Genomic DNA, 20,244 nt, shown 5'->3' on the forward strand with positions numbered 1-20,244 from the left:
CAACGTAACGATCCGATTAAACTTACCCGATGGCTTTTGCGAGATAATTTGTGACGTGACAGGGTTCACGAGTGAACGAGAATGCCATTAAACAAATAAGCCCAGATACTAATCGCATAAATTTATTTAATCGCGGCGCAATTACAACCATTTTTATATTTGAGCGTCAAGAAAAGTGTAGTCTTATAAAAGGTACAGTTTGAGCCCTCTGCTAGATCGGGACGTATTTCTCATTTATACTATTTACGTATTTACCTACGAATCCAATTGCACCAGCTAAAGCGGAACCGTCCCGTCGCATGTCTCTAAACCTTAAAACTATATCTCTTTTCACAAAAGAGAAACTACTTTAAAACCGTTAAATGCACATTTAACCTATTTACAAATGCTCCGTAAAATCTACATTACAGACTAATCTAGGAACAAACTTAAACACGGTAAAGGCGGGGATACACGACGGTACTTATTTCGTGACTTTTTATGGATACGATTAATAGACGCGGTTTTAAAGTGTCTCACTCACAACCGGAACATGCGTTCCGGAGGTTCTTTCATTGTTGAATCATAATTGAAATATATAATACAGCTACGTTAAGAATATGATATCTATAAGCGAATGGTTAGAATTTGAGATAATTTTTTTGTTAATGTCACTCGATGCTAAAGACGGCCATTTTCATTGATCGCAAAGAACGAATACATCGCCTTTTTTATCTGTCAGTTTAATTAACATCTTAAATATAAATTATTAACCAACAACGCCGGCATCTTGAGAAATAACTTAAACACGTATTTCTATAATTAAATATTGCTCGTAGGTTGAACAATGGATGTGTTCGGGCCGACGGAAGAATTCAATCAGTCGAAGTAATGCTGTCACCTGGAAGGACGTGACGCTTTGGATGTTGCCGGAACTATTTGTTGTCTGAAACAAAATTAATGTATTTCTTTATTTCAAAAATGCACTCTAACTAACTTACAGAGGACAAGCGACATACGAAAACACAACACTTGCTTGTGCATCAATGACGAGCACGACGGTCGCACCAGATAGTTATGATATTCTATGCCATTGGTATTTACAATTTGCCATCCCTATGTAAAGCGGCATCGGCGAAGAACTTCTTCTTTAGACTAAAGTACCTATAGAGCGACGAGATCCATGATGTCGGCGGCCGGGGGCACGGTGCTGGGACGGAAGTAGGCGGCCAGCCGCTCGTACAGCCCGATTCGGGCCGCTCTCTCGTCCCACGCCCCGCCGGGGCCGCTCGCCGGGGTCGGTTCCTCGTCGTCCCGTCCGACGTCCCACGTGTCTACGTCCGGCAGAGTCGCCTCTTCGAACGGTTGCGTCGCTTCTGGGACGGTGTCGTCCACGCCCAACACCTGCGGGTGATCGCCGCGAGTTTCGATACTTATTTATAAAACCGAGCTCTGTTTAAACAAAATATAAACAGGAATGGCGATTACCGCGGCCAGAGCCCTCGCGAGGTCCGCGGGGGCGCAGACGGCGGCTCGGCGTCGAGCGAGCGCCCGGACGCGTCGCGGAGACAGGGACACGGGCGCGCACTCGTCGCGCGTCCGGCCCGCGAACAGCGCCGTCGCCAGGCGCTGGAACTTCGCCACCTGCAATTCGTCGTTCGCTCGTCGGTGCCGCGACCGAGGTGCGGCCGCACGGGCGCGCGATTCGATGGCGGATAAAGATACCTGTTCGGGATCTCCGTGGTCGACGACGTCGCTGAGCTCGTGTCTCAGATAGTCCAGGGCCTCGGGGGCGGCGGCCGGGTCAGCCGCGAGTTCCCGATAGCGGGATTCGCGTAGGGCGGCGCGCGCGCAATCCACGACGCGGGACAGGGCGGGACGCGTCAATCGCAACGCCCAGAGATCGTCCAAGCGCAGGCGGGGACTGCTGGCCGTGCCGGGGTTGCCGCCGAAAAGATAGTGGATCTACGATAGATTTCATATTGTTCAATAGAAACTTTGAAGGTTCGGTCCAGTATATTGTGGACTTCGCTGGATTCACTCAATTCGACCCACCTTCCTGACCGGGTCGTAGACTAACTGATGAGCGAAGCGCGGCCTGGGCTCCATGGGCGTGACCGCTTCGTTCCTGTAGACGCAGCTCCACGTGAGCCTCCTCAGAGACAGCACCCACAGGGTGTTGTACACCCGGCGGTCTTTTTCTTTGCTCATGCCCTGCAAACGTTCACCTTATCGTAAAACGGCAATAGAAACCAGGCCGACGACGCGTCGGTCGGAGCTGAACGGACCGAGAGCACGAAGATCTCGTCGGTGTCGGGGTCGACGGTGGCCCTCTGCGTGAAGCCGGCGGCCGGAGGGGCGCAGGAGCCCAGGCACAGCGCCCCGCACCGACCCGACCCCGCCTCGTACCACCACGCGTCCAGCAGCTGCTCCTTGTTGCGCTGCCCGGCGAAAATGTATAGGCGGCGCTGGATCTGGAGACGAAGGACTGCACGTATTACAATTGTCTCGCTTTCGATACGCAGCGGAGAAGGGAAATAGAACGACTCTAACCGGGTGGAAGAGCATGGAGTGGGAGACTCGCGGCTGCGGAGCCGGCAGGTCGTGGTCGTCGGGCAGAAGTTGGTGCCACGTGCAGGTCTGGATGTAGTACGCGTAGAGGCCCGAGTACTGCGGACTCGCCGTTTCCTCGCTGCAATTCATTTTCAAATATTCAGTATATAACTTTACTGATAATGTTTTTTTTAAGCGAAAACGCTCCATTCTCGAGATCAGCACTCGGCATTTATAATTAAAGAATAAAAAAAAGAAACACACGTGTTAGCCGGCAACACCCGTCCCCCGAACACGTAGATGGTGCTGGTGTCGGGGTCCATGCACATCTGATGGTCGAAGACCAGCCTGGGTCCGCCCGTGGCCGCCGTGTCGCTCATCACCAGCGACCACTCCGCCGACCTCACGGAGTACACGTACAGGTCGCTCTGCGATACAATATTTTTTTTATTTCGATACGAAACATTTTTCCACGTTGAACGCGCACATCATGGACATATGCATCCGTTATATCAATTAACACGTTTTTTATAAATTGACGACCCGATTTTACTTGTCGCAACACACGACGAATTGGAGTTGGAGATGGTCCACGGGCCTCAACTCGCAAAGCAGGATGAATAGGAAATAATATGTACTAATAAAAAAATTCTTCTGAGCAGAAAATGTATACTCGTACCTCGGTCAGACAATATCTATGACCGATGCAACAGTCAAAGAATATCGACACAACAACAGCAAAGGCATGGAAGAGCTTTATGGCGATTAGAGAAGTCATGATAAATATGAAAACGAGCATAAAAGGAAGCTATGGATCTTAAACTCGCCCAATAAAGCGTAACATACAAAGCTACAGGAGTATCAGAGGTGGATGGAACGCTGAATGATAGGCAAGAAAAGAATAGATAAAATAAAGAATACATCATTAAGAAGAACAACAAAGGTAGAAGATGTTACAGTTAAAATAAATAAACTTAAGTGGAAATGGGCCGGCGGGGCACATGTCTAAAGAAACAGAAAAGTGAAGCAAGAAAGTATTAAACTGGTGCCCAAGGTACAATAAACGAAAAAGGAGAAGACAACTTAGATGGATAGACAAAAAAAGGAGACACAGATACCTAACGGAATGAGATAGAAATATAAATGTGTTTAAGTGTAACTGGAGGATCTCACGTTCAAATTGGCCGGCGTCCGCTGAGCGTTGTCCAGATACCTTCCGATGGTGTAAAGTTTCTCGTTGATAGGGTCGAAGACCATTTTGTGGCAGGAGCGAGGCGAAGGGCCTCCGAGCATGCCGCTGTGCCTGCAGAGGAGACTCCACCTTTCCGTGATCGTGTCGAAACTCCAGAGGTCGTCCAGATCTTCCGTCCCGTTCCAACCGCCGAAGAGGTATAGCGTCCCTGAAATTATTCAACCACTTGTTGCGATAAAGATCAAATATTCCCGCTTTCATGTGAATGAAAATAAATGAACGAAACGGTTTACCAGTGTTAGGATCGACCACCAGCTGGTGTCCGCCGCGAGGCCCGGGCCGGTTGGCGCACGCGGTTCCGCAAGATATGAAGCAGTTTTCGATCGCCTCGTTTCCATTTAATGCCACATCCTGGTGGAATAAAATAAAACCATTCATAAGCAGTAATTGATACCTTTAATAACCGAGCATCACTAATTCCTACTCCTACTTATGTCTTCCGCAAGTACTTTAAGCAAAACATTCTAATGGTTTGACGCGCCCACGGCCTCGTATCAGATGACCATAAAATATCGCATTTTATTAAATAACCAGTTGAATTGAGATATAAGGTTTTAAGAAACATGTAACTCACCGCGCCCTCGAGCCGAGGGTCCCTGTCAACGCAAGACAGATCATGAGGTCGCGAATGCACCTCTGGGGATGCCTCACCGCAACACAGCCGTTCTTCTACTTGAGCGGAACAACCGCAAAGCTTGCGCCATTCCGGGGTGTAGGGTTGCCATGACATGTACCAGTCGAGCTCCCCATCTAATGATTATAAATACATAATATCTTGTCAAAAAAAATATTTTTACACCAGAAAAGACTAATGATAATTTTTCAAAACAACTCACGGGTAAAGTAAAGGTAAGATATTGATATAAATACCTCGAGCTGATTCTTCAAATATTCTCTCGGCGAGTTTATAATCTCCATTCTCGACGAGTGCGTTCCATAGTCGAGCTTGCATATGTCCTTCCAGTTGTACTCCACTCTCACGGGACAAGGCTTCAAACGCGTCTTTGTATCTTCGACGTCGGAGGTGCTTCAAGAGTATGCGGACTGCTTCTTCTTCTTTACGCTGAAATTTTTGTTTGTTTGTTAAACACTAGAGAAAAAATCGCCGTTACTCATAAGAAACTAAATTATAAGAAAAATATTGATTAATTTACATTTTTAAATTGCAAGGGCATATTTTACAAGATATTATTTACACTAATCATTTATCGAATTTAAATATTTTGGTAAACAATATTAATTACTTTGCAATTTAAGATTAATTAGGTAATTAAGTATAAAAAGCAAGATAATTTGTAAAGACATTGGCCAATGACAACAATACTAGCTCTTGCCCATGACTTTGTTGATCATGAGAAAATCTTTGAGTCCATTTTCAAATAAAACGAAGTCACCTGCACAAAGCAAATCTTAGTGCAGTTTTAATTTGCAAATTATGATGATGGCACACTATAATTTCATAAAGAAATATTGGGTATAGGTATAATTGTAAAAACAGCTTTTAAATTACCACATTACATGTGAAGTAGTATTTGGAACAAAGTTTGAAATGTTAGTATATTAGTTAAAAGATAAACATACAATTGCAGATTATAGTGACATATGATGCCAATAGTGATATTGGATTATATGTGAAAGAATTAATCCCTTATAACACAACTACACAACCACAAACTGAAAGAAAATTTATACAACACCCTTATCAATATTACATATAGAGTAGATAAAAAAATATAATTTCACTTGATAAAGTTTATTTTTGTTTTATTATTTAATTACCCCTAAATTATATTTTTGTTCAATAATACACTATTGTCTGCACTTCTCCAAAATCTCAAAAAAAATATTGACTGTGAAATGGGATGTTTGTTCTAAGAGTTGAGAATCATTGGGGGGTATACATTGATAGATAAATAAAGAAAAGTCCATATAACTATTGCAAGGTTAGCATTTAACAAGCTAAAAAGAAGATATGAAAAGCACAAAAGTTACAAAACTACAGCCAAAATATGAATGTGCCTAAAACTAACAATAGCGAAGTTCAGTATTTTACAACAAGAGTTATTAATATTACAGCACTTATAACCTGTTTTTAATTTTTATTTTACACATCATCATTTCTTGTCCATAGTTTTCTAAATAACTCAATAATATTTTAAAAATTTTACAAACCATATTAATAGTTTCCATCACATTGCTTATAAATTCTGGCTGTTTTTTTCCCTCGAGTTCCACATACCAGATGGTGTAGTTTGAAACTGGCCCCCAAGATTGTAATGGCACTATTTTTATGTATTTTACAGGTAGATACAAGCCTTCAGTTGTCCTGTGTCGTAATCTGAAGATTTCTGCTACATTGTCTTTTCTTAACCCCCTGGTTTTTAGAAATTAAAAATAGACTTCAGCTTAAAATAAAAATAACAAAAAATATTCTTTCTACCAACTTACAGTAAACAACAAATAAAAAAATTACTTGTCTAATAGAAGAAAATAATATTACTACTTACCCCGTCAATAATAAAGATAAGTTACTTTCATCGGTTCCACCAAAAACTTGAAACTTTTTCAAATCACTCACATGAGGCTTAATATATTTGCCAAATTTTATAGTTTCTACAATTGATGGTGAATCAAGTTTTAAAACAATAAATTGCGATGATGTAGAACTGTCTGTAAACCATCTAGACAGCTGGTCCGAAGGATTATTCACCAAGATGTTCCTGCCAATATGTAGTATATTAGTGATTAATAATAATGTTAGGTATTAAATTTTATTTATTTATTCTTCTTTAAGACAATAACAAGATACTAGATGTATGCCATTTGAGATTTTGAAACATTACTATTGAAGCTTAGTGATACTCTAGATTTCAAATCAATGTCTGATTTGACCATTTTTTTTTATAGATTATTAAATATTTAACTGTGTAACTTACTCAGGAACGTAGTGGGCGGAGAAACTAGAATATTTATGTATTTTATAATTTAATTTCAGTGTTTCAAACTTGTCATCCATTTTAACACGACACTTTGTTACGAATCACTTATATTAATTTTGCGAAGAAAGAACACTTTAAATGCTAGTAATAAGTAATATTCATAAACCAAGAGAGATAAATAATTATTGAATTTATTTTAATTTTTAGAAATGTCAATTCGCCGCTATCGGTAGACATCCCGAGATGACATTATTTAAAACTGGTTGACACCTGACAACTATCATATATATATATGTTTATTCCCGATGGTTGCAAGAAAAAATCATGTCATAGATGATGTCAAATGGTTTAATGGAATAAATACATAGATAAATATCTGAAATCAGATGGGTACAATATGTGATCGGTGGTCACTTGAGAGACGTGATACTAGATTCCTCAACAAAAGGACTATTCAGCATAAACAAAAAATATTTAATAAATACGATAAATTCCATAAAAATCTTTACTGAAGTTATTTCATCTTCCTCTTGAAATGTAAGCGCATATGAAATTTATTATTTAGCATATTTTATACACTGTGCTGTATTTGTATTCTGTAATCGTCAATCCACCTATCAAAATATTGGGTTGGTGTTCATTCATCTTTTGCACAAGTTGAATATTGAAATAATATCGCTTTTCAATGTAGTGAACAGCTTTAATATCAATATTTATAAAATGGAAGATGAAATCAATGAATGCATTCGTAAAAAGATACAGTGGACTCAATTACCAGGAAATGTAAAGAAGGTACATAACAAAATGAATTCCAAAGTTATGCATTATTATCAGTTCTGTCCCTCTATTTTCCGATTGGAAACAAATATTTTATTGACAAATATAACACGTGTACTGCGTAGTACAAGTATTAGTAACTTAATTTCTCTCTAGGAAATTCAATGCCTGAAACCTATTAATCCGATAATATTTTAATGATATTAGAATCACGTTATTAATTTTATTTTACTGTAACAATGCTAATAAATATATTGGCTAAACTTTCCAATATGGATCATCGAAAAATGCAAATGCCTATATTTTTTTGTAGATAGTACTCACTAAAATAAAGTGTTTTGCAAAGTTTTAGGCTGCGCAAACTTATGGTTCATGAGATACATTTTTTTTTACTTTTCATACAAATTGGTAAATAACAAGCAATTACAAAATATATTTGACAAACAATTGATGTCAAACGTCAATCACTTCTCGTTTCAATTAGTGTAGGGTTGAGAAAATTTTGAAATATTTAAAGAGTATTATCTAACACTACTACTGGTGATATAATATACTTTTAAAACCTTAAATCATCCTGTAACTCTTCATGTCTTTTTGTTTTAGTTATTCAATGATTCTGCAAAGGAATATGAAAGGTGTATATTAGACTTCAGTATTAAAAATCAACTGAGATTCAGGGGGAGCTTAGGTAAGATTTTTCTTAGGTAACCCATGTAGTTAGCAAAGCTATATGCTACATTATATTACAACATTGCAACACCTATTAAACCTACTTTATACATTAGTAGAAGTATGGGGAGGATCTAAATAAGCTAATACTTTTTTACTTATCAAAATTTGTTGAAACTTGTTCCTTTTCATGAGGTCAATAGAACTAAACCAGTTTTTAGGTAGATGATGTGACTCAAAGGAACTCTTAACCTGTTCCAAAGCATAAGAGCTATTTTTAACATCTGTCTGTATACCTTAGAAATATTTATGTACTTTTTTTTAAATCCTTACATAAATTAAATCATTAATATTTGTATTATGCAGAATAACTAAGATAATTAGAAGAGTAATTGTCATATTTCAGTGCGCTCAGTTCGAAAAGATGAAAGGAAATACTATGAGATGCTTGTACAGAGCAGTATACAGAGGCTTATGCTCTACCCATATCACTTAGCTGATATGATAGTCAAAGGTATACTACATTGAAGATTATTCTGTTCTCAAAATCTTAAACAATACTTATGCTTGCCACTTGTGGAATTTGACATATATTAAAATTCTATATCTTATATAAATAAAAATTAATTGCAAAATATGTTGTTAAGCACAAAACTCGAAAGACAGCTGAAACAATTTGAGTAATTTTTTAACTTTATTCCTTGTATGCTGAGGAAGTTTATTATATTATTATGGAGGGTAAAATAGGTAATTAAAAAAATATTTATTTTATAAAAAATTAAATGTTAAAATATTATGTTATATGTATCTATTAGTACTTTCATAGTTTTATATGTATAGTTTTACTTTCTGAAAATTAATTTCAGGTCTTAGAATTACTCCATTCATTTACTACATAGAAGTAGTTGCATTACTTATAGAAACTGAGAAAAGTTATGACACTATGCCCAATTTCACTGCTGCTGATTGTAAGTAAATGAATTTTTTTTCTTTTAAATTTGTTTTTGTTTGTTGTCATGGATAATAAAAAATATTGATGTTGTTTGAATTATGGAATGATATGCTAGACATAAATTTGTTCAAGGATATGGAGCTGACACATATTTTGTCTGATCAGGCTATATCTGGAACATACCTTTAACCTTTAAGTAGTATTCTCAAACAATAGTGAAAATTATGTTACATTAGATAAATAAATATTTATTTAATTTGTTACACTTTTGAATTAGATTTTACTAAGATACATTGTATGAAGTTTCTAATGGTTCATCCTGATACCTGAAAACAAATACTGATATTTGTCCACTCCGTGTCCTGAATATCTTTGACACAGATGAGTAATCAATTTTATATTGTGCCTCTTCTGTAGGTCTTCGTCTATTAGGCATAGGTCGTAATGAGTACTTAGAGCTAGTAGCAAAGGCTAGGTCTCTGGGTCGCCGGGGAAAGTCCAAGGCCATCCGTGGTCTGTTACCTCGAGTGCCTCTCAATATACCCATGCAACCCTGGTGGAGAGTGGAGCTCGGATATGTCCTCGAAGAAGATGTTAAAGTAAGTTCTAATCAAATAGCCATAGAAATTGTATCTTTTTGCAGTGTGTTATTATTTTTGAATTAAAACTTATTTAACAAATTTTTAAAGTTATGATATCAATACATGTTTGATGTGTCTGTGTTTACTTTATGTTTGACTAACTGAAGCTTACATTCCATCCAGCCTCTTAGTGAGAGTGAGAAGTTACTTATAGATCTGCTAATTGACCGAGGTTCTCAAACGGCCGGCACGCTCGACTACAGCCTCGTTAAAAGCCTATACAGGTAAGGTTATTCATAATATATGTTGTCTTCTATTAACATACTGAGACAACATTTTTTTCAGAGTAATAATAATTTATTGCAAAAAGGTGGTACAATAGTAAGTTCGCATATTATGCCACACACAATGGCACGCAACTTTGTCTTTAAAGGAATTTTACATTATTAGTCATATGAATTGGTCAATTCTTATATTATTTGTATCGTACATATCATATCAAATGTTATTAAATTTATATCAACTACAGTGTCTCACGAAAATAATAATTTATTGAATAATACATTTTTTCTAAAAGTAATACACCAATTTTAAAGGCTCTAGTCGGAAGATCTTTTAGTTCTTTTGGTAAATTATTGTAAACCTTATATATCTGTTCAGAATTGTTTTCTATGCGATTTTCATTTATTTGGTATTCGTTTTATTACAGAAGAGGTCTCGTCTACTTAGACGTACCCATAACGGGGGCCGACAAAGTGTCCGTGCCTCCGTTGAAAGGGTTCGTGATGAATCGCATAGCGGGGGATTATTTTGAGACGCTTCTCTATAAGGTGTTCGTGTCTATTGACGAGCACACGAGCGTAGCCGAACTGGCCTCAGTGTTGCAGGTAATAATTCTTCAGTATCTCTATATAATCGGGAGAATTTGTTGTAGTTTAATATGTGCCATACGGTTTGTAGGTGGACGCGTCTCTGGTGAAGCAAGCGGTGTCCCTGTACTGCCGCCTGGGCTTCGCCGAGCACCTGCAGCCTCCCCCCGTCAACCCTCACCACGTCTCTTGGACTCACGCGATCACCACGCACCAGCATCGTCCGTAAGTTATTTCAATAGTAGTATATAATAATAATAATAAATAGTACTTTGGTAGAGGCAACACTAGATCATAGACTAAAGAAATATCGTTTGGTTCAATGCGCTAATCTCGGGAATTCTGGTCGCTGCTGGTTCTGATTGACAAGGAAGGCGTCGTGATGAAATATAATATTTTCAGATATCGCCAAATCACCCCACTATCGTTTGACTCGAGCTTAGACGAAGACGCCTTGCAAATGGAGCCGGTCCTCATCAAGGATATGCCTTCGACCTCCAAGCAGGTGAATTATACAAAACATTGCGGAATCGAATAAGTTGTATGTTATATTTCGGCAAACTTTCTACCGCCACTCAATTAATAAATAAATAACAAGTGGTATTCATATATATTATCCCTCTTTCTATTTCTCTAAAGATGGATTTCACATTTAGAGCTTGGAAGTGTCTTATTTTCATTCAAAATCTTTGATTCTGTATATATAACAATTGAAATTTGTTATGACAACGACTGGAAGCTGTGTTCGGCTCATCTTTTGTTTAAGTGTGTTGTATTCACTATATTTTATCTTAAAATTCTCATATATATATAAATAAATTTCATATGTACTTTTATTTAAACTTTATCGAGGCTTTACATCGACATCTTTTTTATCGATCCAGCACGTAACCACAAAACTTGGTTGAATTTTATTTAGTTCATGTGTTGCTCAAGTTAAGCAGATGAATCATATTTTCATTATATATATGTTAATATTATCTATTCGTTTAAGGTACCCCACGTACCCATGGAGCCGACGACTACCAGCGGCGGACAGAGAGTGGCTGTCTTATTCGATTCGACGCTCGCCGCTTACCTCATGATGGGAAACTTGTCTCCGGTAAGGATATCAAATAAAAATTCGTACGTCGGTCTCTTAGTAAAAATATGTTCATCTCACGAACGCTGACTGAATCAGATGGAAGTCATCAGATGTCAAATCAGATGGAATACTTTGAGTAGCATAAGATTCACGGAGAAAGTCGACCCTCTTCAAGTGTACAAGATTGAGATGTCTATTCAATAATATGAATTTCAAAATAATAGTTAACTATGAGAAACTCGTTTAAGAAACATTTAGTTGTACATTAGTAAGAGTACGAAACTACGAATGTGTATTTTTCTTTCAGGATCTCAAGAGTCACGCGGTCACATTATTCGAAGTCGGTAAACTGTGCGACGAAAGTCTGGACAGTCTGCTCACGGAGCTGGATAAGGTGAGGTGTACGACGCGGTAATCTCCGATAGACGTCTGTTTCGAAAAACCTTATCGATGACTTCGTACGCGTCAGGTCGTCGCGGATCCGGAGATCGAGGGTGAAGCGCGGCGCTACCTCGCGGCGGCCGCGTGCCTCCGGATGGCGCTGAGGACGCTGCGGCCCAAACTCCGTCCGTTGGACTTGCTGCGATGTGAAGCGCTGCACGCGCTCGACGCTCCAGCGAGAGCGAGGCTGCTCGCTACTAAATACAGGTCAGTTTAGTGGTAGAGCCACTGGATTATTATTTGTTAAGATTTATTAGGTTTTCGCCAGCATTATTGTCTTTTTTTTATAAGCAGAATAAAATTTATGGTATTTTGTGAGTTACCGACAAAGTGCCTTTATTCAAGAGCGATCTAGCGCCACTGGTATACTTCCTTCGCTGCCCGATCTCGGCCCGTGCTTCCTCCTCGTCGACCTCAGGATTTTACGCAATATCTTATGTTATGTTTAGCCTCCGAGCCTCACAGATCGGTCGTATAACAGTTTTGTAAATACGAATTTTTATGCATCCGATCTTCTGGATCATGTCATTTTGGTTGCGAAAGACGAACCTTTATTTATGTATTTTTCTCTTGCACGCCTAATCTTGTCGAGGGGCGAAGCCTAAAGAATGTCTTTGACGTTTCAGACTGGCGATATCGACGGCGCCCTTGAGCCGCGAGGCTAGAGCGGGCTCGGCTGCGTGTTCCTTGGCGCACGTGGGACCCGCGCCACCAGAAGCCTCTTCTCCCTGGATGAGGCTCTACTTGTATCACGTGGCGGGCTACGGACCCCCTACGCTGCTGCTAACTAAGGGTTTGTGCTAAACGTGTACGTGCCCTGTACCCGGCGCTTAGCCTTCTAAGAAGCGATATTCATCAGCGTGGAGCTCTAACTCTCGTCTAGATTGTTTTTAGTTTTTTAGTTTTATTTCATTAAAGTTACTCAAATACGGGTTTAACTTTTGTAAGGTTTCATAAATCTCGCGGCTGAACCATTATTAGATTTATAAAAGATACAGTTCACTTCATCGTGAGGTTATGTCGAATTCAGGAACGGTTCTCCGCGGAGTGCCCAGATGTCTCCTCGGCTTCTCACGGCTGGCCGTGTCTTGGTGGACGGCGGAATCCGAGGCCGCCGCCCTGCCGGCCGCCGCCGCCCTGGCGGCGGCCAACTCGGCGCTGCGCCGGGGCCCTGTGCTGCTGCAGGCGGCTGGAGTCAGGGCCCCGCCGCACGTGGCGCATCTGGCCTTCCCACCGGCTTCCGTGGATGACACTGAAGGTCGGTACATAGTATAGAGTCGTAATAGATAAAAAAAAGTTCCGGAATGTTGAGAACAGAACAGAAGTGATTTGACACGGTGTCCACATTTAATAAAAAAGAAATAACTTTGTTAGATCATCAATGTCTATGGCGTAAGCACGGTGGGCTAAGGCGCCTCATGCGAAGATTGCGTCTCACGCGCACTGCGGGCTACGTGACGCTGGCCGATATCGGAGTGCCTGACCTCGGCTGTGCAAGACCTCCCTCAACTGTGCAACTTAGTAAGTTAACGCTTTCACAATTATTGCATCCGCAAACCTTTAACGGTCGTAATCGGTCTACGTGTAATATAATTGTGGAGATCGCGACAAAATATATTTTGCATTGAGAGAACTAAAATTACTGTTTCAGTTCAAAGTCGAAAGAAAAAGGATATATGCGGCATGGCCAAACCCGTCAGCGAGCTATCTCTGTCCTCTAACGAATCCTGCGATAAGACCACGGAGTTCAAAGCCATAAACGGTAGACTACGGTCGCCCATAGAATCCCACTTTGCTGTCACGCCGACCACTGACAGCAAAACCGGCTCCCCCGCCAACGGTTTCACGAGCGCCGAAGGCGGGAAATTATTGTGTGAAGAGCTGGACAGCCTAAACGTGGAGACCCACAGAAGCAAAGAGTCCATCGCGGGCAGCGATGATTTCGTACCCATACATTCCACTTCGACCAGCGTAGAAGATTTGAAGCATTCCATAATGTCGATCAGCAAAGAGTCCATTACGGACGATCTGGTTCCGATACGATCTGGAACGCCCGGTGTCGAGAATCTGAAGTTCGACAAAAAAGAAGAAAAGTCGACCGACCGGTCGGTCGATCTGTTGAGTCCGGCGGAGGAGTCGGTGTCCATGTTCACTCAGTTGAGCAACAAGTTGACGGAGATAAGCGGAGAGGGCGACAGCGGCGTGGATACAGCCCACAATTATTCCGACGACGAGACTTGTAAACCCGAGGTGCGTATTATCGACTATCGAGCCGACCTTCACGAACCGCGAGCGTTACTCTCTGAATTTATTATTTCAGCGATGGACCATTCTAGATCTTCAGTTCGGCATACCTCTGTTCGATGAAGCGTTGTGTGAAAAGGTCTGTCGGAGCATTGTAGACCGGATAGCGAGACCGGAATTGTAAGTGACGGTGAATTTGTCATGACTTTTTCCACTTTGACCTGATTTATAAATTTAAAAATACCATGTACTGAATTCCAGATTAGAGAAAATAAAAGAAGACAATGAATTTATAAGAGGCGACTTACTAAAATTTGTGTCTCAGTGTCAGGTGAGTCTTTTTACTATTTTAATGCCATCTGAGATGGAAAAATTGTTAAAAGAAGTGTTTTTTTATGTTACAGTATTATCCCGGTGAAGATATGGGCATAGTGAAGAGAGGGACCTTGGTTCCTTTGCCGAGGAAAAACCTAGTTTTTGAAAACGGCCGAATCAGCGAATGGAGTGGAAAGTGACACGTTCGCGTAATTTTAGAGAATGTGATATAGTTATAGTGAATGACCATTTAAAGTAGCACTATGTGGTCGAGATTCAGTGCGGCAGTTCTAGTTCTTCACGCTTCCAGTTTCTTCAGTTACAGTAATTTAAATTATTTTCTATACTACCTGTGAATTTTTATTTACAATAAAGTTGTCTAAACAAACATTACTATGTACAGACTAGCCCTTTTACTAATTAAAAGGAAGCAATCTACTAACATAAGTCTCTTTTCAATACAGCGTAAAATATATTGTTAAAAAGGGACGAAATAATACTTTGTTAAAAAAGTGTATGTCACCTTTTTGGCGCTATACTTAGCAACAGAAATGGATTTGGCGCTAAAATTTATGAAACAATTGCTGTCATGCTTTAATTTACGTATCAGACTAAAGTCCTTTGCGTTTCCCGTTAGGGATAAATTAATATCATCATCATTTACGTAGCTACTTTATACTTTTTAAATCGAAATCGGTTTTATTGTTTTCCGTCTTAAGGTGATGTGAGCCTTGTGTTAACGTGAAACTGTTACGCCTGAAACGTCCACTTTATGGTTCATAATGAAACAAATAAAGGATATCCTTTGTAAAAAGTTCTTTACTGTATAATTTAGCCATTTTCGTGTCATTTTAGATTTATGTTTTGTATGTGGAACCCGAGTTTGTTTATCGGATCCCTTTAACGAAAATAAGTTATGTCTATGATTTTTTTTATTTTTCACAATACACCTTATCTTGGTTAATTTTTATAACCTTCTATTAAGCTCGTGCAATATCAATCTGTGTACACATAGCATTTAACATTTGTTATAAGTTTCATTTATTTATAACTTTATATTTTTATTAAAAATAATAATATAAAATGCAAATTAAATGTATACTTTGAAAATTTACTTAATTTGTGTCTTTATGATTAATATATTATTGTTAATAATTTAAAGTTTTTAGTTTTATGTAATTGCTTCCATAGTTATAATTATGCTGTTAAGGAATTATGTAATGATAAACAAGATTTAAAACTATTCATATATATATTTCAAAAGTCACAAAGTTTTTGTGGTTCTATCATTTTTTGCATCTCCTACTAGTTACTTAGTACTACTTATGTTTAAATATAGTATATAATAGATGTAGAAATTAACAATCTACTTGTAATAATAGTTAGTTATCTGTACCGTCCGCTATATTATGTAGAATTTATTGCATATTTATTTATTTGCGAAATTGTGATATTTTTGTTTCGCTATACATTACAGGAGGTTTAAATTTAATTCATTTTTTATTGCAGTTAGTCATTATACCTTAGATCATTAAATAAAGTGTATATCTCATGGGAACTCTAGGTGCAAAGTAAGTCATCCCTGCAATAGAGATAATTTTGCCTAGTTTTTCATTGTTAAGTGTCCTTTCTGGAAATAATAGATAAATTCATACAATTACTATATCAAATAACCTCATGTTGCATTAAATTTTAACACACTGGAATATAAATGTAACATCATTCATTCATGATATTATAGTATGTTTATGAATAAGACTAAAGCTGTAAAGCAGTATTAATTGCGAACTGGTTTATCTCAAAGTACTACATTAATATGTAATCTTCAATTAAATGTAAATATTCATTTTGTGTTTTGATGAATATATTTTTTAGGTTTCCTTAATATGATTAAATCAGTTTTTCATTTTCACTCTGGATTAAGGTTCCGTATACTACAGTTTTAATAACCTAAATAAATAATAATTTATATGTATTGATAATATCCTTCGTTTTTATCTTGGAAGTCCAAAAAGTTATTTATCCTATTTAATTTTTCGCAAAATTTGCGTCTATGGCACGGGATACTGTCACAATAAAAAAATTTGTGTCAGTGTCAAATTCTACGCTTTTTAAATAATTTTGACATTGATTAAAAGTTCAATCTGTAATCGTCAAACTGCAAACATAAATTTTTGTCCATATTCTAGGTACCTACCGATAGTGTTAAAAACAATTTAACATCCCTTTTCAAACGGCGCAACAATTTCAACCATAGAAAATAAAAGTGAAAAGATGGAGGTGGATTTGTACGCTACCGATTGGGCACACTCGGCTGAAAGTGGCCGGTTGCCTCTTATTGAGGAGACATCGACTCTGGGAACCCAGGCACCGAAAGACAAGTAATCATTATTTTGCTTTACTTTCTCTTATCTCCCAATAGAATATTCCAGCTCCTTCTCTACCTTTTACGAAATCGCATGGGCGCTACCGTTCTGTATTTGGTCAAGAACACATTATGGAGTCGTTATAAAAAAGTAACGATTGCCTATCGCCCACTCGTTTAAAATTAAACGTAGGTAATAATAGTTTTTTTTGTGCCCATTAGTATGAATCATAATCATATTAGGTTTATTTTAATATAAATTAGTTTATTGCTTTAAAATTTCTTGTAGCTAAATAAAAACAAAAATTGGGAGTTTTTATGGAAGTTATTTCTGACTTTTCCATCTTAACTATAACACTATTCTATCTTACTGCTTGTAGCTAATTTACATTGTAGCAAATGGTGTTGTTACCAGTGTTAATAATGTGTAAGCTTTTATTATATTAAGTTTTTTAATTGTAATACAGATTGATATCAGTACTAGACCAAGTGGAGCTGAGGGTTGAACGGTTGAGAAGAGACACTACTAGAATTGAAGAGGAAAAAGATTCTTTGCTGTCTACTTTGGATAGTATTAAACATTCAGAACTCCTCTCAGATATAACTGAATGTAAGATTACTATCATTAAATTACTTTCTATTAAAACACAAACCATTGTTCATTAAAGTAATAATATTAAATACTGTAAATATATAAATTGTTAATTAATTTTTTAAGGATATTATGTTGGGGAATGTCTTTTTCTATGTGTATCATATTATTTTCAAGACTTATCATAATTTCTTCTTATATTCGTAATGTTTTTGGTTTTAAAATTAGGTAGGTACTTTGTTGCTACACAATATAAAACTATTTTTTTAATAAATCTATGTCATTGTATAATTGTGACAAATATAGTAAAAGGATTTGTATTGTGCAGGTGATAAAGATGACATTACCAGGTATGCAGATCGTATTGTAGCTCGTGCAATGACAATCGAGGTAGCTGTGAGAACTGACAGAGATCCGCAACAAGAAGAAGCATTGCATCAGGTTAGTTGTCAAACTAGGCAAGTAATTACTCTTAAATGTTTTAGAATTAATAAAGATATCACTAACACTTCAATAAATGTATAAACTTTTGGGCATATTTAAGATGCATTTTTGAAAGTAAGTTTAACCTAGGGAAAATGTTATGCAATTACTTTTGTTTACTAAATCTATGCCTTGTCCATATTATTCGCGACACGCCAATGCGATACGAGTAAGAATTCTAATTGCACTAAGTGAAGGATTGGCCTTAATAATGTCAAGGAAACAACAAGACAACAGAAAATTCATAATTGTCAATGAATTTATTATTTGAGGAATGTTTGTAGTTTTTTGAGGTCGAAATTGTACAACTTGTATGCGAGTCTTAAAAACTATTGATAAAGTACTATTATCAAAAGCGACAATTGCCTTGTGAGGTAATTGTGGCTTTTGATAACAATATCTATATTTTTTTTCATTCAAATAATTTAAATTTTTGCACAATCACAATTTTATTATAAGATTAGTATAGAGAGGGATCAGTTAAATGAAAATTGCTGTTAAAATCAGTCAGGTATCCTTGATACGCAATTGCATTATTCATCATCTCATGCAAATCATTGATATCCAAATGTTAGTAAATAAATTTAAATTATTTTTAAAAATCTACTTGAGGGACAATTACGTAATATTTAGAGAGTGTGTATAAACCTTAGATTAAGAATTTTAAAAGATATTAAGTGAAAAAAATAAATCATAACGTAAGAATTAAATGTCGACATTTTAATTTTGCTTCAAAACTTAAACATGAAACATGTCTGTTTTGTTAATTTTTTAGAACTTTAAATCAAAAGACGGGAAGCCGTTCTCACATTGGCTGTTACATTTCAGGTAAACATGTACATCGATAAATTAGTGATGTCCGTTCACGACGACACAGTCTTGGCCCACACCCGCTGTCAGGCGTACATGAACGCTTGCACTTCCCAGCCCGATCCTAGCTCCGGAACGGACAAGAACTTCGAGACCGCCATCCTCGGCTGCACCCTCGACGACCAGAAGAGAGTAAAGAAACGCCTCGAGGGCCTTCTAGATTACTTTGCGAAACTCAACATCACCACCTTCTCGTGAGCGAGGTCCAAGCAGACTGAGCGTTTACTGCCGAAGGCGCTTCTACCTCATATCGGCCATGACTTAACTAGAAGTAGAGGTATGAAACCCGTCTCTTATCTGGTCGGTATTGTGAATTAGAACGCTCCTTTTGATGAATGTGTCTATGATGCTTAATCATTTTAGTCTCAAAATCTGAAGCAATTTAATTTAGTTTTATATAATTATTATATTTCGTGATAACAGAATTGCAATCTCCATATAACCATAAAATCCTACTAGTAGACACATTCATCATAAATCTTTCCTAACGACTAAAAGCTAAGTGGCTAAATTACCATTTTATGCGTATTATTTATTCAAGATCAATTTGTTATTTCCCTTCGTGTGTTTGGTATTCGTCTGAATATGTATCTTGACATCAGTATTATATATGTCATCAATATCTATTCTGTGGCACAGAGAAACATTAAACTGTGCAGGTAAATGTCTGAAGAACGAGGTCTAATGTCGCTCGACCCATTGATTAGGTGCTCTCCGGTGTTAAAACTTTATGTAAACATATTTATTTTTGTCGCCGAAAAAAATTACTTTCTGTCTTATTTAAATTCTCATAAAATGGGAATTTTTCATGTAATTAAATTAGTTCGTTCTTGAACTGACGATATAAAAGGATTGACGGAGTGAGACTGCCTGTAGTGGTTGTATAAAATACAATGTGGTAGATAGGAATTTATTATTTTAATCTATATTAAAATTGTGTAAAAACGCTGATTGTGACCATCAAAGGTTAAGAAGGGTTTATTGATGTTTCAATGTTTATCGTTTTTAAGTCCATTAAAATATTTTATTAAATGTGTAGTTTAAAGCGAGATACTTACCTTAGATATCTGGAATTATATTTAGGTCATCAACTTATTAAAATATATACAAAGTGTATATTCCTAATTTACTAAAAACGAGTCGATTTCGCGTCGTATTTTTCAAGCTTTTGTGAAATTGTATGTAGATTTCGATTATTAGTTTTTGTTATATTTTATACTAATAGTAAAGTATGTTCATAATATTTCGTATATGGAACATGCATACAATAAACTATCGG

At 37.5% G+C, this 20,244-nt stretch overlaps 3 protein-coding genes across 4 annotated transcripts; 2 read left to right on the top strand and 1 right to left on the bottom strand.

The window, feature by feature from the left end:
- Positions 1-607: 607 nt before the first annotated feature.
- LOC123713220 (muskelin) lies at positions 608-6,965 on the bottom strand. 2 transcript variants are annotated; one of them, XM_045666788.1, is made up of 15 exons: positions 6,721-6,965; positions 6,292-6,504; positions 5,957-6,158; positions 4,655-4,847; positions 4,359-4,534; positions 4,018-4,135; positions 3,706-3,932; positions 2,797-2,960; positions 2,533-2,671; positions 2,268-2,453; positions 2,035-2,193; positions 1,705-1,944; positions 1,468-1,623; positions 1,144-1,383; positions 608-925 (listed from the first exon to the last, which is right to left on the bottom strand). In XM_045666788.1, exons 1-14 carry the CDS (start codon positions 6,798-6,800, stop codon positions 1,144-1,146), a joined length of 2,493 nt encoding a protein of 830 aa, XP_045522744.1. In that variant the 5' UTR covers positions 6,801-6,965; the 3' UTR covers positions 608-925. The 2 variants fall into 2 exon arrangements, with proteins under 2 accessions (XP_045522744.1, XP_045522743.1); XM_045666787.1 differs by having other exon boundaries at positions 1,468-1,944.
- A 382-nt stretch (positions 6,966-7,347) lies between these two features.
- On the top strand, positions 7,348-15,004 carry LOC123712899 (protein FAM91A1). The gene is made up of 19 exons (XM_045666260.1): positions 7,348-7,515; positions 8,104-8,188; positions 8,576-8,683; positions 9,036-9,137; positions 9,539-9,720; positions 9,886-9,986; positions 10,412-10,589; positions 10,663-10,796; positions 10,974-11,076; positions 11,566-11,673; positions 11,963-12,049; positions 12,125-12,303; positions 12,723-12,889; positions 13,127-13,354; positions 13,471-13,617; positions 13,748-14,346; positions 14,417-14,520; positions 14,602-14,671; positions 14,745-15,004. Exons 1-19 carry the CDS (start codon positions 7,444-7,446, stop codon positions 14,853-14,855), a joined length of 2,865 nt encoding a protein of 954 aa, XP_045522216.1. The 5' UTR covers positions 7,348-7,443; the 3' UTR covers positions 14,856-15,004.
- Positions 15,005-16,780: 1,776 nt separating this feature from the next.
- Positions 16,781-20,226, top strand: LOC123712900 (BAG family molecular chaperone regulator 2). The gene is made up of 4 exons (XM_045666261.1): positions 16,781-17,036; positions 17,488-17,630; positions 17,941-18,053; positions 18,924-20,226. Exons 1-4 carry the CDS (start codon positions 16,930-16,932, stop codon positions 19,161-19,163), a joined length of 603 nt encoding a protein of 200 aa, XP_045522217.1. The 5' UTR covers positions 16,781-16,929; the 3' UTR covers positions 19,164-20,226.
- Positions 20,227-20,244: the final 18 nt, after the last annotated feature.

The sequence above is a fragment of the Pieris brassicae genome, chromosome 8 (assembly GCF_905147105.1).
Source record: "Pieris brassicae chromosome 8, ilPieBrab1.1, whole genome shotgun sequence".
NCBI lineage: Eukaryota > Metazoa > Arthropoda > Insecta > Lepidoptera > Pieridae > Pieris > Pieris brassicae.